This window comes from Nycticebus coucang, chromosome 17 (genome assembly GCF_027406575.1).
Source record: "Nycticebus coucang isolate mNycCou1 chromosome 17, mNycCou1.pri, whole genome shotgun sequence".
Taxonomy (NCBI): domain Eukaryota; kingdom Metazoa; phylum Chordata; class Mammalia; order Primates; family Lorisidae; genus Nycticebus; species Nycticebus coucang.
The window spans coordinates 31,366,851-31,382,846 of record NC_069796.1 but is presented as its reverse complement, the minus strand read 5'-3'; the positions used below and the strand labels follow the sequence as shown (position 1 = coordinate 31,382,846).

Here is a 15,996-nt window from a genome sequence, read left to right as displayed (position 1 = left end):
TGGAGATGCTCAGCGAACTGGCGGATTACTGTATATGAGGGGTAATTTAAAACCACAGACTCTGTTGTAGAGATTTTTCCCTGCTTGGCCATGCTGGCCGGCAGGCCCCTCCCTTACGGAGGACAGCAGCTTGCAATTACTGGCAAAACTCAATTGATTGAAATTTATTCCAGAGCTAAGGGTGGCACCCAAAAGGAGAGCCACTCAAAACCACAGGGAGCTGGGCAACCCAATGAAAAATTGAAGGGAAGGGATCCCGCCTGGGAAACAGACATTTTGAACTATCTGAAATGGTGACGCCTTCCCCCAAAACAACAGGAGTGATTGAATAGACCAGAGCATTCCTGCTGGATAGAGGCAGAGAACAGCAGCCTGGCTGAGCAGATACAGACTTCCTTATGATTTAGGCAGGTGCAAACATCTGGAGTATCTGCTCACTGGAGACAACTGACTGGGTCACAGCCCTGCGGGGCTAGCAGTGACTGGGTGTGATAGGCTGCAAGGTGAGGAAGGAGGTATCAACCTTCCCAGGCTAATCTGTTTGCTGGGTGGATCCTCCGGACTTCACAGAGCACCAGAGCACGTCATATTTGAGTTGTCACTAGACCCCTGCATTCCAGTTAACTGAGACCTTTTAAACTCTGCCGCCTGAGACAGGTGCTGCCTGAGACAATTGATTTTGACCTTTTGAACTGAGCCAATCGCCTGAGGACTATTCAAGTGGTGCCCTGGGTGTGTGGTTGTAGGAAGGTTTCATTTTCCTTTTCCAAATGTTGCCTGTGAGGGCTGGGGTGACTTAATTTCTGGTATTTCTCCACAGCTGATACTTCAACCCAAACTGTTTCACTAGGGGCAAACAGAGACCAGATGAAAACAAGACAGAACCACTTAGCCCCACCATATCAAATAGGTCCCCAACATCTCAGGCCGTAGCACTGCACAGGTCCTCAACAAGGCTCCAGGGGAAAAATCAAACAGTGTAAAGTAATCATGGAGCTCAATCAGCAGAAAAACTCTGGTAACATGAATAATGAGAAAAGATCAACCCCCCAAGGAAAGATATGGCAGTTGTAACTGAAGATCTCATTCATAAATGGCTGGCCGAGATATCAGAAATTAAATTCACAATTTGGATTGCAAACAAGATTAACAGACTGGAGGAAAATTTGGAATTAAAAATGTGAAGAGCAATTCAAAAGCCAGAATTAGAAATTCAAGGAGAAATTCAAAAATTGTCTCAAGAATTTAATGAATTTAAAGACAAAACCACCAAAGATTTTGATGCACTGAAGCAAGAATTTGCAGCCCTCAAAGATATGAAAAACACAGTAGAATCCCTCAGTAACAGAGTGGAGCAGGCAGAAGAAAGGATTTCTGACATTGAAGACAAGGTGTTTGAGCACTCCCAAACTCGCAAAGAAGAAGAGAAATGGAGAGCAAAAATGGATCATTCTCTCAGAGAGCTCTGGGATAATTCAAAGAAGGCTAATATCCGCTTCATTGGAATCCCTGAAATGATGAAGTGCCTCACAAGGCACAGAAGCCCTTCTCCACGAAATTATGAAAGAAAATTTTCCAGATATGTCAAAAGATTCTGAAATCCAGGTAGCAGACAGTTTCAGAACCCCAGCACGACTCAATCCGAACGAGACATCCCTCAGGCATATCATAATTAACTTTACTAGTGTCAATATGAAGAAGAAACTTCTGAAAGCAGCTAGATGCAAGAAATCTATTACCTACAAAGGGAAGAATATTAGAATGACTGCAGATCTCTCTGCTGAAACCTTTAAAGCCAGAAGATGGTGGTCATTGACTTTTAATCTCCTAAAGCAAACTAACTTTCAACCCCAGATCCTGTATCCAGATAAACTGAGTTTCATTTACGATGGAGAAATTAAATACTTTAACGACATTCATATGTTGAAGAAATTTGCCATAACCAAACCAGCTCCTCAGGATATTCCCGGATCTATCCTCCATAATGACCAGACCAATCCTATACCACAAAAGTAAACTCACTCAGAAACTTTTGATCAAACTCCAACTTCCACAATGGCAAAAAGATTAAAACTGTTCACTGGACTTTAGAAAAACTAGATACCCAAAATTTTACCAGACCTATCAATATTCTCCATTAATGTGAACAGCTTAAACTGTCCTCTAAAGAGGTACAGGTTAGCTGACTGGATACAAAAACTCAGTCCAGATATTTGCTGCATACAGGAGTCACATCTTACCTTAAAAGATAAATATAGACTCAGGGTGAAAGGATGGTCGTCCATATTTCAGGCAAATGGTAATCAGAAAAAAGCAGGTGTTGCAAATTCTATTTCCTGACACAATAGGCTTTAAACCAACAAAAGTAAAGAAAGATAAGAATGGTCACTACATTATTTGTTAAAGGTAATAATCAATATGATGAGATTTCAATTATGAATATTTATGCCCCCAACCAGAACGCGCCTCAATTTATAAGAGACACTCTAACAGACATGAGCAACTTGATTTCCTCCAGCTCCATAATAGTCAGAGTTTTCAACACTCCTTTGGCAGTGCTGGATAGATCCTCCAATAAGAATCTGAGCAAAGAAATTTTAGATTCAAACCTAACCATCCAATATTTGGATTTAGCAGACATCTACAGGACATTTCATCCCAACAAAACTGAATACACATACTTCTCCTCAGCCCACAGAACATACTCCAAAATCAATCACATCTTAGGTCACAAGTCTAACCTCAGTAAATTTAAAGGAATAGAAATTATTCCTTGCATCCTCTCGTACCACCATGGAATAAAAGTTGAACTCAGTAACAACAGGAATCTGCATACTCATACAAAAACATGGAAGTTAAATAAACTATGCTGAATGATAGCTGGGTCATAAATGAGATTAAGAAGGAAATTGCCAAATTTTTCAAACAAAATGATAATGAAGGCGTGAATTATCAGAACCTCTGGGATACCGCAAAGGCAGTCCTAAGAGGGAAATTAATAGCACTGCAAGCCTTCCTCAGGAGAACAGAAAGAGAGGAAGTTAACAACTTAATGGGACATCTCAAGTAACTAGAGAAGAAGAACATTCCAACCCCAAACCCAGTAGAAGAAAATAAATAACCAAAGTTAGAGCAGAATTAAATGAAATTGAAAACAAAAGAATTATACAACAGATCAATAAATCAAAAAGTTGGTTTTTCGAAAAGGTCAATAAAATAGATAAACCTTTGGCTAACCTAACGAGGAAAAAAAGAGTAAAATCTCTAATTTCATCAATCAGAAACAACAAAGACAAAGTAACAACAGACTCCTCAGAAATTAAAAAAATCCTTAATGAATATTACAATATTTGTGAGAATATTATTATTCTCACAAACATGAAAATTTGAAGGAAATTGACCAATACTTGGAAGCACATCACCTTCCAAGACTTAGCCAGAATCAAGTGGAAATGTTGAACATGCCAATATCAAGTTCTGAAATAGCATCAACCATATGAGATCTCCCTAAAAAGAAAAGCCCGGGACCAGATGGCTTCGCATCAGAATTCTACCAAAGCTTTAAAAAGGAACTAGTACCTATATTACTCAACCTGTTCCAAAACTTAGAAAAAGAAGGAAGACAACCCAACATGTTCTATGAAGCAAACATCACCCTGAATCCCAAACCAGAAAAAGACCCAACAAGAAAAGAAAATTATAGACCAATATCACTAATGAATATAGAGGCAAAAATATTCAACAAGATCCTAACAGAATCCAGCAACATATCAAACAAATTATACATCATGACCAAGTCGGTTTTACCCCAGGGTCTCAAGGCTGGTTTAATATATGTAATACCATAAGTATAATTCAGCACATAAACAAATTAAAAAACAAAAAGCTTTTGATAATATCCAGCATCCCTTCATGATCAGAACACTTAAGAAAATTGGTATAGAAGGGACATTTCTTAAACTAATAGAGTCCATCTACAGCAAACCCACAGCCAATATCATATTGAATGGAGTTAAACTGAAATCATTTCCACTCATATCAGGAACTAGAAAAGGCTGCCCATTGTCTCCACTGCTCTTTAACATTGTGATGAAAGTTTTAGCCATTGCAATTAGGGAAGAAAAGGCGATCAAGGGTATCCATATAGGGTCAGAAGATAATATGATTGTGTATCTGGAAAACACCAGGGATTCTACTACAAAACTCTTAGAAGTGATCAAGGAATACAGCAGCATCTCAGGTTACAAAATCAACATTTATAAATCAGTAGCCTTTATATATACCAACAATAGTCAAGCTGAAAAAATGGTTAAGGACTCTATTCCGTTCACAGTAGTGCCAAAGAAGATGAAATATTTGGGAGTTTATCTAACAAAAGATGTGAAAGATCTCTATAAAGAGAACTATGAAACTCTAAGAAAAGAAATAGCTGAAAACGTTAACAAATGGAAAAGCATACCATGCTCATGACTGGGAAGTTCAACATTGTTAAAATGTCCATACAACCCAAAGCAATATACAATTTTAATGCAATCCCTATTAAAGCCCCACTGTCATACTTTAAAGATCTTGAAAAAATAGTACTTAGTTTTATATGGAATCAAAAAAAAAAACCTCGAATAGCCAAGACATTACTCAGAAATAAAAACAAAGCAGGAGGAATCACACTACCAGACCTCAGACTATACTATAAATCAATAGTGATCAAAACGGCATGGTACTGGCACAAAAACAGAGAAGTAGATGTCTGGAACAAAATAGAGAACCAAGAGATGAATCCAGCTACTTACAGTTATCTGATCTTTGACAAGCCAATTAAAAACATTCAGTGGGGGAAAAGATTCCCTATTTAACAAATGGTGCTGGGTGAACTGGCTGGCAACCTGCAGAAGACTGAAACTGGACCCACCTTTCACCATTAACCAAGATAGACTCTCACTGGATTAAAGATTTAAACTTAAGACATGAAACTATAAAAATACTAGAAGAGAGTGCAGGCAAAACCCTTGAAGAAATCTGTCTGGGCAAGTATTTTATGAAAAGGACCCCCAGGCAATTGAAGCAGCTTCAAAAATACACTACTGGGACCTGATCAAACTAAAAAGCTTCTGCACAGCCAAGAACACAGTAAGTAAAGCAAGCAGACAGCCCTCAGAATGGGAGAAGATACTTTCAGTTTATGTCTGTGACAAAGGTTTAATAACCAGAATCCACAGAGAACTCAAATGTATAAGCAAGAATAGAACAAGTGATCCCATCGCAGGCTGGGCAAGGGACTTGAAAAGAAACTTCTCTGAAGAAGAAAGGCACAGCCTACAGACATATGAAAAAATGCTTATCATCTTTAATCATCAGAGAAATGCAAATCAAAACTACCTTGAGATACCATCTAACTCCAGTAAGATTAGCCCATATCACACAATCCCAAGACCAGAGATGTTGGCGTGGATGTGAAGAAAAGGGAACACTTCTGCACTGCTGGTTGGAATGCAAATTAATACATTCCTTTTGGAAAGATGTTTCAAGAACACTTAGAGATCTAAAAATAGACCTGCCATTCAATCCTATAATTCCTCTACTAGATATATACCCAGAAGACCAAAAATCACATTATAACAAAGATATTTGCACCAGAATGTTTATTGCAGCCCAATTCACAATTGCTAGGTCATGGAAAAAGCCCAAGTGCCCATCGATCCACGAATAAATTAATAAACTGTGGTATATGTACACCATGGAATATTATGCAGCCTTAAAGAAGGATGGAGACTTTACCTCATTCATGTTTACATGGATGGAGCTGGAACATATTCTTCTTAGTAAAGTATCTCAAGAATGGAAGGAAAAGTATCCAATGTACTCAGCCCTACTATGAAACTAATTTTTGGCTTTCATATGAAAGGTATAACCCAGTTATAACCTAAGAATATGGGGAATGGGGAGAGGGAGGGGAGGAAGGGGGGACGATGGGCAGAGGGAGGGTGATAGGTGGGATTACACCTGTGGTGCATCTTACAAGGGTACATGTGAAACTTAGTAAATGTAGAATATAAATGTCTTAACACAATAACTAAGAAAATGCCAGGAAGGCTATGTTAACCAGTGTGATGAAAATGTGTCAAACTGTTTATAAAACCAATGTATGGTGCCCCATGATCGCATTAATGTACACAGCTATGATTTAATATTAATAAAAAAAATAAAACATAAAGTGGGAATGATAAAAGCTTGGAAAGAAAAGATAAAGATTAGAACGGAGTCAAACATTAAGTAAATTTGGAATAAAATGTTCATGCTGAAGAAACTTAATCATATATGCTGAAAGGGATCTATAAGTTCCAGCTAAATTGATGAGAAATAACACATCTCTGCACTTATGGAGAAAATTCCATAACTGAAGGGGAAATCTTAAAAGTTTTTTTTGTTTGTTTGTTTGTTTTGTAGAGACAGAGTCTCACTTTATCACCCTCGGTAGAGTGCCGTGGCGTCACAGGTCACAGCAACCCCCAGCTCTTGGGCTTAGGCGATTCTCTTATCTGAGCCTCCCAAGTAGCTAGGACTACAGGCCCCCACCACAACACCCAGCTATTTTTGTTGTTGTTGTTACAGTTTGGCTGGGGCTGGGTCTGGACCTGCCACCCTCAGTATATGGGGCTGGCGCCCTAGTCACTGAGCCACAGGCACCGCCCGAAATCTTAAAAGTTTTAAGACAGAAAGAAGAAGTTACCTATAAAAGGAAAATCAAATTGGCATTGGACTTCTCACTGACAATGGAGCTGGAAGACCATAGGATCACGTCTCCACGCTACTAAGTGAAAGGGCTGGAAACCCAAGAGTCCTATTCCCAGACAAAACACGGTTCACTTATCAATACAAAAGAAGTTGTTATGGGAGAACTCCCAGGCCCCATCTGAGGAATGACACCAGTAAACATCAGGTGAACCAGATCAGAGGCATCAAGGTGAAGAACAGTAAGAGGGAACAGTGGGAAGTAATAAACTAAGAGGGAAAGATCTAAAAATAAAAGTAAAGTGGAGGGGAAGAGACTATCTGGAAATGCACAATAAGTGCTAAATGAGGACATTTGAATTAGAGATATATTGAAAGAAAAATTCCAATACTAATCTGTAATGAAAGACATATTATTTCTATAAAAATAAGAGTAAGGAGTACAGGAAGTAGGACAGAGTAAAAATACTCCAAAAAAAAAAAAAAAAAAAGCAGAAATGATCGCTTTGATGTCTGTAGCTTAGTGGTTAGGGTGCCAGCCACATGCACCAGGGCTGGTGGGTTCTAACCTGGCCAGGGCCTGCTAAACAACAATGATAATAACAACAAAAAAAAAAGCTGAGCACTGTGGCAGGCACTTGTAGTCCCAGCTACTTGGGAGTCTGAGGCAAGAGAATCAGTTAAGCCGAAGAGTTTGAGGTTGCTGTGAACTGTGACACCACGACACTCTACCAACGGTGACATAATGAGACTCTGTCTCAAAAAGAAAAAAAAAAGCAAAGATGATCAAATTTAATTTTAAAAAAAGAAGAAAAACCAGCAATAACTTGAAGTAATAATAAAGAAGATTGAATATAAAAGAGCTAAAACAGTGAGGACAGGTAAACAAAAAGATACTCATGAGTGATAATGTTAACATCAGACAAACGAAAATTTAGGATTAAAAGCACTAACCAGAATATTGAGAGACATTAGGGGATGAACAGCCAATATGGATCAAACAATATAACAAGTAAATACATAAAACAAGAGTGATTAAAAAGACAAGAAATTGATTTAAAATGTACTTAAATTATATATTCAAAGGAAACAAAATGATGACAGGAAATTGAAAAATATAAACAGGAAACTTAGTTTAGTACATTTATAGAAAACATTTCATCTGTCAAAGAGAATTTTTTATGTGTCCACATATGCAAAAGTATATCACTAAAGAAAACTTTAAAATGTTTATAAAAATAGATGTTATAGGTTATAACAAGTCTGGATAACTATTGAATCAAAGAAGAAATTAAAAGGAAAATTCCAAATGGTCTTAAAAGTAATGAAAAAGAGACTATTTCACATCAAAACCTATGGGACACAGAGAAAGCTATCCCCAAAGAATATTTGTGGCTCAAAAGCCTGCAAAAGAAGTATTTTTAAGAAATTAGAAAAAAAAAAGTTACTGACTAGAAGAGATTAATAAAGGTTGAAATTAATAGAAAACAAAAAGTATTCACTTTGGTAGCACATATACTAAAATTAGAACAATACATAAAAGAGTATCATGACCTCTGCTCAAGGATAACAAACCAATTTATAAAGCATTCCAAATTTTAACTTTTTTCTCTCAACTTACAGAGAGAGTAGTGATATCCCTACCAACTTCAGTGTATAATTATAAGTTTCCAAGCTTTTATCATTCAGTTTTATAATTCAGTTTTGTTCTGGATCTAGAAAAAAAAAAAGAACAAATAAATTAATCCTTTACAACCTTGAAAAAAGGATGAACAAAAATAGACAAAATAAGGAATGAGAACAGGGATGTTATTGCAAGTATAGGAGCATATCTGCGAATAGAAACTCAGAGGCAAACAAATTTTAAAAACCTAGAAAACTAGATTACTTGCAAAATGTAAAAATAAGTAAAAACTAACCTATGAAATACAGAAATTACCATAGAAGATATTTTTAAAAATTAAAAAAAGTTCTGGCTTGGCACCCATAGCACAGTGATTACGGTGCCGGCCACATACACCAAGGGTGGCGGGTTCAAACCCAGCCCAGGCCAGCTAAATAAATAACAATGACAACTGCAACCAAAAAATAGCTGGGCATTGTAGTGGGCGCCTATAGTCCCAGCTACTTGGGAGGCTGCGGCAAGAGAATCAGTTAAGCCCAAGAGTTTGAGGTTACTATAAACTGTGACACCACGGCACTCTACCAAGGGTGACACAGTGAGACTCTGTCTCAAAAAAAAAAAAAAAGTTCAGCTAAGTTTTATCAAGTCTTCAAAACAGAGATAATTTTACTATTACTTGAACTGTACCAAGACCATGGGGGAATATGTACAGCTCCTTGGTTTATTTTAAAGAGCCAGTATAATTATAATTATAAAAATAAAGTAGTATAAAATTAAAACTATAGGCTAATCTCACTTATGAATATAGAACAAAATTCTGAACATAATATTAAAAATAGAGTCCAGCAATGTATCTAAAGACTTAGACCTGGACACTCACTCCCCGCATGCAATGGTTTACTCTCAGGAAAGCAGTCAGCATTATTTAGATACCAACAAATTAAAAGAAAAAAATGTAGAATATCTTCAATAAATGCTGAAAAGGCATTTAATTAAATATAGAAGGTATTCTTAATAAAAATCCTAAATTAGGAATACAGGGAAATTCTTTAATTTTAATAAAGACTATCCCTCCAAAACCAATAGTATATCTTTGCTTAAATGACAAAATCCAAAAAGCATTTTAATACCAGAAATTAGACCACAATGTCCACAAAAGACCCCAAAGTCTTTCACCAAAAGAAAGAGCTTGAATAAACCAACTTCCTTCACCCTGGGCTGGGACTAAGGAAACCAGTACTTACAAAACTGCTCCTGGAAAAGTCAACTGGCGCTGCCTTTTGGTGAGTAATTTGGAAATGTGAACAAAAAGCCCCAAAGAATGATTTTTGACCCAGCAATTTAACTTCATAGAATTTATCCAAAGGCCAAAATCACAGATGTGAACAAAGATTTAGCTACAACATGATATGTTACTGCATTACATTTGCAAAACATTAAAAATAAAATCCTAATATTGTTTCTAAGTATCCAACACTGAGGATTTGTAAAACAAACTTTGCTAAGACTTCTTGAAGGTGTTTCTGTGAATGTGGCTCATTCCACGAAGGCCCTCCCCAGCAACCAATTTTGAACATTTGGCATCTTCCGAGTTCTTCCCTGCACCCTCTTGCCCACCTATCTCAGGCCAGCTTTCAGATGCCTCTCAGCCTGTCTCAATTTGCTCCCCACCACAAGTCACTTCTTGGCTGGCCTTGTCCACCCCTCTGAGTGAGATGCCCAGCCTTCTTGTACCCACCCTGACAACCAACCAGCATACACGGACATTCAGCCACATATGTACTCCTGAACCAAGCCCACAGAGCTAACAAATTTGAGGGCTTGACGGTTATCCTTGGGGCACTTACGGGCTGAGCCAGGTGCTAGGACACAAGAAAAAGCCAAAAAGGAATTCTGGACTTGGAGAAACAAGGCTGACAGGTGCCCATCGTTTCAATGGCCCATGGTCTGCGTTTTTGACGAAGTCACCTCTGAATATAGGGTGTCAGAGCAGCAAAGCGTGAATGACACTGACCAGTGACAGCCTGTAATTTTCCATCTCTACTATAACCTATAATGACAGGCCTGATATCAAGTAATGATTACATGGCAGTTTGGAATTCTCCAGCGTTTTCCTTCAGACTCTGTAAGATCCAGTTTCCTAATGCTGATATTTTCTTAATGCCAGTTGTATGAATTTTTTCCTGTGGACTTTCCATGGGAGTATCATTTGACCATTTAAAAAACTAATCACAGGAAAATAACCTAATGCAACTTTAGACCCACCCTGAGACTGAGAACCATAGCCTGCTTTACTCCAGGCCAGCACTCTGCCCGTTCCAGGGTCTAGCATCTGCCTCTGGTCCTGCCCAGAGGGTCTGGGTTTGTCCTTGGTGCCCGTGAGGCAAAACTGCTCATAAGCTGGCCAAGCCCTTCATCTGGCTGCTGGTCTACCCCTTCTGGGCAATGGCCTAGAGCTTAAGACTGATGAGCATGTGCAGAGGGAAGAAGGACAGCTAGCTGGCTTGGGCCTCTGTGGTGAATGGGACGCTGCCAGCCTGGCCACAGAGACTTGATGGCAGGGCCTCCAGACCACTCTCTCATCCAATCTGACCTCACACACCACCCAGCTCTGTTCTGAGCTGCCATAGTACCCTTGCCCTGCCACAAACACAGCAGGGCATGCCTCTCTGTGCCTTCTGCTACGTCCACCAAGGAGCATGTGTTACCTCCAGGGAAACAAAGGCAGCCATGCTCTGTTGCTACCGATTTATACAAAGCCTAATTGTTTACTTTCCACAGCAAGTTCCCTCCATGAGACCAGAACCTCTTCCCCAGCATTCTAATTGCAAGATGTCTAAACAACGTGAGCAGATCTCTGAGATACATCCCTGCAGAGTGTCTATCTTCTCTACTAAACTCTCACGTCTCCGCTCTCAGAAAACAACCTGTGAGCAGCATCAGACAGAGACTCCTAACAAACTGGCCCCAGCACTGGGCGCCAAAGAAAAATGGATTCCCAGCAAGCAGTTCTACCATTTAACATTTTGATTATTGAAAGCTCTCTCCCTCTTCCCCTGGGTGGCCTATATATGCAGGAGGTAGGATTCCCCATTTGGAGAGGAGGTTGTCTCTGGGCAATTAGAGTGCTGTTTCGGTTTTGGAGACCTCCCTTGGAAGCCCCAACACTATCCCTCGGTCCTCACTCTGCCGTCACGGCAGCTGACCACAAAGGAGGGAGCGAGGGGGACATTCTCTCCCATCCCACACATCCTCTTCCAGGAAGGCTCAGTCCCTGCCTATGACCTACTCAAACAGCTCCTACTTTACCCCCACCCCCCAGTCCTGAGACTGTGGTTTATTCATCATCTATCTCCAAAGCAGTCCCCACCTGAATGGCCCTCACAAGGATTCCCACTCTGTGTTGTAGGTAATCACAGAAGCCAGCACTGGCCAGGGCCAGCACCTCATCCGCACACCCTTTGCAGGAGTGGACGATTTCTTCATTCCCCCAACAAACCTCATCATCAACCACATCAGGTGAGACTAGCCCAAGATGCCTCTGAAGGACTCCAGCTCAACCCTGCAAGGGGCAGCTTCGTCCAGGGTGGGAGGTGGGCGGCTCCTCCTTTCTCTATCTCCCCCAACCCCATTCCTCCTGTGCTGGGTTTGGACCCCATCAGGAAGAGACAGAGAAATGGACCATCTGTAGCAAAGCAGGCCCAGAGCCTAGTCCTTATCACTTAGAGTCAGTGGCTCTGTTAAAGATAGTAGCCAGTTCCTAATGCCCTCAGAAGCCCCATGAGGTCAGGAATTTTCATCCTCAAGGTAATGACAATATAGGACAAAAAGAAACAATCATAGCAAATTGAGCACTCTACCTGCTAGATGCAAAATCTAGTAGAGGCAGTCTTGACCCCTATTTTACAGATGAGGAAATGAGGATCAGAGAAGTTAAGACACTGACCAATGCCACAGAGTCAGGAATTGGCAGAGTCAGATTAAATTCAAAGCCAAGTCTTCTGTGCCTCATTTTGCCTCCTTCCTGACTAACCACAGCCCATGATTCCTCCAGGAGCCCCATGACCCTCAGTACACGGGACCTACAAAGAGACCAGGCTTCCTCATTGTCATGGTTTGCCAACATCTAAAAAATCAACCTAATCATAACAAGTCATGGCCTCAACTACAAACGTCCCACTCCCTGTTCAGTTCAGAGAACCCCAAACATTTTCTATAAAGTTACCATTGCTAGAAGAACAAGCCTGCTCTCTAAGTCATCAAGTTCCTAAATGTGCTTGGGCCCTATTTATGCCTTTCTGTAATCTGCCATCAAGCACCTCTCTCCAGGAAGAGATGATTCATTTTTGCAAGCTGATGCTGGAGGCTCACCCATTTACTCTTGCCCAAGAAAGAAAGCACTTTATGACCCCCTCACCGCAGAGAGTACTTGCACAAGAGCCTCTCCCGTTGTATTAAATGGTGCAACCCTCACAAAGAGGTCCATTTCAGCTGGAGTCGTACAAATGCAGAGTCTCTACAGCTCCTGTGTGTGGCTTTCACCTTCAAGTTCCTTATAAAAGTGGGGTTTTCTATCTTGCTCTTTCCATGCTCTGGCTCTTGAAGGATGCTTTAAAGACATGCCTGGGGGGGAAGCAGCACTTTCCCCTACTCTGGGTATAGTTTTTCAAGAGAAAATTATAGATGATATTTTGCTCTGTTCCTGTAGTTGTACACAGTGCCAAAGGCTCTCTGCAGGCAGGGGATCTAGGCACAGGCCCTCAGGATCAAAGGGAAGTCAGGGCATTCCACACTTGCAACCAACCTTTGACAAGGAATTTCAGAAGGTTCAGATGTGAGCAACTACCACCTACTTGAGCTCCTCCTCTAAAGTTCCCTCTTAGATCTAATCCTCCCAACAGCCCCAGGAAGTAGCTAGTGTCTGGGAGGCTCAGAGAGGCAAGCAGCTTGCCTCAGGCTCCACAGCTTGCAGGGCAGCGGCCCAGCAACAAGCCAACTGGCTCCAATAAAGCTGTCCTTGGCACTCTCGTCCAAGGTTTTTCCTATCCACTCTGTCAGTGTGGCCAGGGAAGGGACTGCCCCTGCACAGTCCTCTCCCTGGGGAAGGGACACTGATATTAAATCTATACTTATCCAGCTGTGTCTATGTGTTCAAATTCTGACTCACAGCTTAGGCTAGAAACAGCGAGGACATAGAATCTCCCATCTTGTCCTCAAAAGAGTCCAGGCAGTCATCACTTGCCCTTTTCCTCCACACTCCCCTTCCAGACACAGGCCCCTCACTCCCCAGCTGGCACAGGCCTCAGGGAAGGAGATCACAGGCATCCTAAATGATGAAGCTACCAAAAGTCCTTTCTCCCTGCTCCTTCACCTTTTCTAAAGATGTGCACATGTTACAAGAGCATATATCACTGGGCACAGTGGCTCACAAGTGTAATCCTGGTACATTCGGAAGCCAACGCAGCAGGATAGTTTGAGACCAGCCTGAGCAATATAACAAGACTCTGTCCATACAAAAAAAACTTTAAAAAGTAGCCAGACATAGTGGCATGTGCCTGTAGTCCCAGCTACTCAGGAGGCTAAGGCAGGAGGACCACTTGAGCCCAGAAGTTTAAGGCTACAGTAAGCTGTAACTGCACTACTGCACTCCAGCCTGGGCAGCAGGGCGAGACCCTATCTCAAAAAACAGCATAAATCTAAGAATGATTGTAACTCAACTGCATTTGGTTTGACACCACAGATAATTTGCCTATGAAGCCATCCCCTGGCAGAATGCTGAATCTCATTAACAGCTGCTTTTTTTTTTTTTTTTTTGACATAGTCTCACCATGTCACCTAGGCTAGAGTGTCCCGGCATCATAGCTCACAGCAACTTCAAATCCCTGGGCTCAAGCAAGCCTCCTGCCTCAGCCTCCAAATAGCCGGGACTTGAGGAACCTGCTAATTTTTTCAATTTTAATAGAGATCAAAGTCTCACGCGATCATCCAGCCTCCACCTCCCAGAACGCTAGTATTACAGGCTGAGCCACCACGCCTTTTCATTATGACAAAGGGAAAGGGGAGTGATCAGTTAAGACAAATGACAGATACCCCACCCCTAGAAGAGGCCTCTCGACTTCTGACCTCAGTGCTTCCCCTCCCAGGTTTGGCTTCATCCTCAACAAGTCGGGCCCCGCGGTCCACAAGGTGGACCTGGAGACACTGCTGCTGCTCAAGACCATCGGCCTCCAGCAGCACGGCTGCGTGCCGCAGGCCATGGCGCACACCCACCGCGGCGGCTACTTCTTCGTGCAGTGCGGGCCGGACAGCTCCGTGCCCGCCACCCCGCAGCTGATCATCGACAGTGTCACGGACTCCGTGGTCGGCCCCAACGGTGACGTGGCAGGCACCCCACACGTGTCCCCGGACGGGCGCTTCGTGGTCAGCGCAGCTGCCGACAGTCCCTGGCTGCACGTGCAGGAAGTCACCACTCGGGGGGAGATCCAGACGCGGTCCCGGCTGGACGCGCGGCCGGGCGTCTCGGACTTGGCCTTCCAGCGCTCCTTCACCCAGGCCAACCAGTACGCCGCGTACGCCGCACTGGCGCGGGGGCCCGGCCTGCTCTTCCTGGAGCTGCCGGTGGGCAAGGCCGCCGTGCTGGAGGATCTGAAGGGGCCGCCCGCGGGGCCCAGCCGGCCCTGGGGGGGCCCCCGACGGATCGTGAGGGACAGTGGGCTGTTCGGACAGTACCTCCTCACTCCGGCCCAAGAGTCGCTGTTCCTCATCAATGGGAGACAAAACGCACTGCGGTGTGAGGTGTCGGGCGTAAAGGGGGGGACCACGGTGGTGTGGGTGGGCGAGGTCTGAGGGACCCCCAGCAGAGCCCTGGGCCAAGGAGCACGGCCTCGTCCTGACACCGCACTCCCAAGCTGGCGCTTGTACATTTTTCCAGACAAAAAGCAAAAACCTGTATTCGCTTTGTGGTTCAACACTGGTCTCCTTGCAAGTTTCCCAGTATATGGTTCGCGCTGCTACCAAGATCCGGGTTTTTTCGTTAGGAAGTATGATTTATGCCTTGAGCTGCAGTGCGATCACATGCGGCTGCTGTGTAAAGGAATCATTTCTGTGCCGGGCTGCACGCCACGTGACCTGGGGACGCCGCGGCTGACGTCACGTCCTTTCCTGCCAGAGCCTGCCAGACTCACCCTGACCGAGTGGCCTGGAAGCAGAGGCCGACCAGGGGCTGGGGCTCTCCCTCCCTGCCCGGGACCACGTTTCTCCTTCACAGCTGCTTCTTGCTTTTCTTTCCATTTGACTTGTAAGCCTGAGGGAGAGCCAACAGGACTTATTTCATCTTGGGGGAAGGGGAAATCACTCACTTTATTTTGGAAATTTTTGATTAAAAAATAATTTTTTATAATCTCAATTGCTAATAAGCAGATGTTCTCTGAGGTCCAGCTGTCGTCTTCCCTGCCTTAGCCCATGTCTCTTGGGGTCACAACCCCATATTCCATAGCCAGAAAGAACAGTGGTCACCCAAGAACACTGGCCCTCCAACCTCTCACCAGCCCTGGTTCTTTACAGAGTGCCACAATGTTGGTAAAGACTTGGTTCTGTGCTGGGAGCCCCAGAGTTCAGGACCTGCTCCCGTGTGCCTGCTTTTC

The 15,996-nt window shown here is 42.7% G+C and overlaps 1 protein-coding gene and 1 non-coding gene across 4 annotated transcripts in view; both read left to right on the top strand.

Moving 5' to 3' along the window:
- The window catches only part of FSTL4 (follistatin like 4), a 432,774-nt gene extending 417,283 nt beyond the window's left edge, over positions 1–15,491 (top strand). For all 3 annotated transcript variants that reach the window (XM_053567330.1, XM_053567331.1, XM_053567329.1), the window contains 2 exons: positions 11,763–11,872; positions 14,497–15,491. In XM_053567330.1, the coding sequence (XP_053423305.1) occupies positions 11,763–11,872; positions 14,497–15,199 (813 nt within the window). In that variant the 3' untranslated portion in view covers positions 15,200–15,491. The remainder of the gene's footprint in view (positions 1–11,762; positions 11,873–14,496) is intronic.
- Positions 8,224–8,330, top strand: LOC128569389 (U6 spliceosomal RNA). Its single transcript, XR_008375350.1, has one exon. It is a non-coding gene; the product is annotated as a U6 spliceosomal RNA (small nuclear RNA).
- Positions 15,492–15,996: the final 505 nt, after the last annotated feature.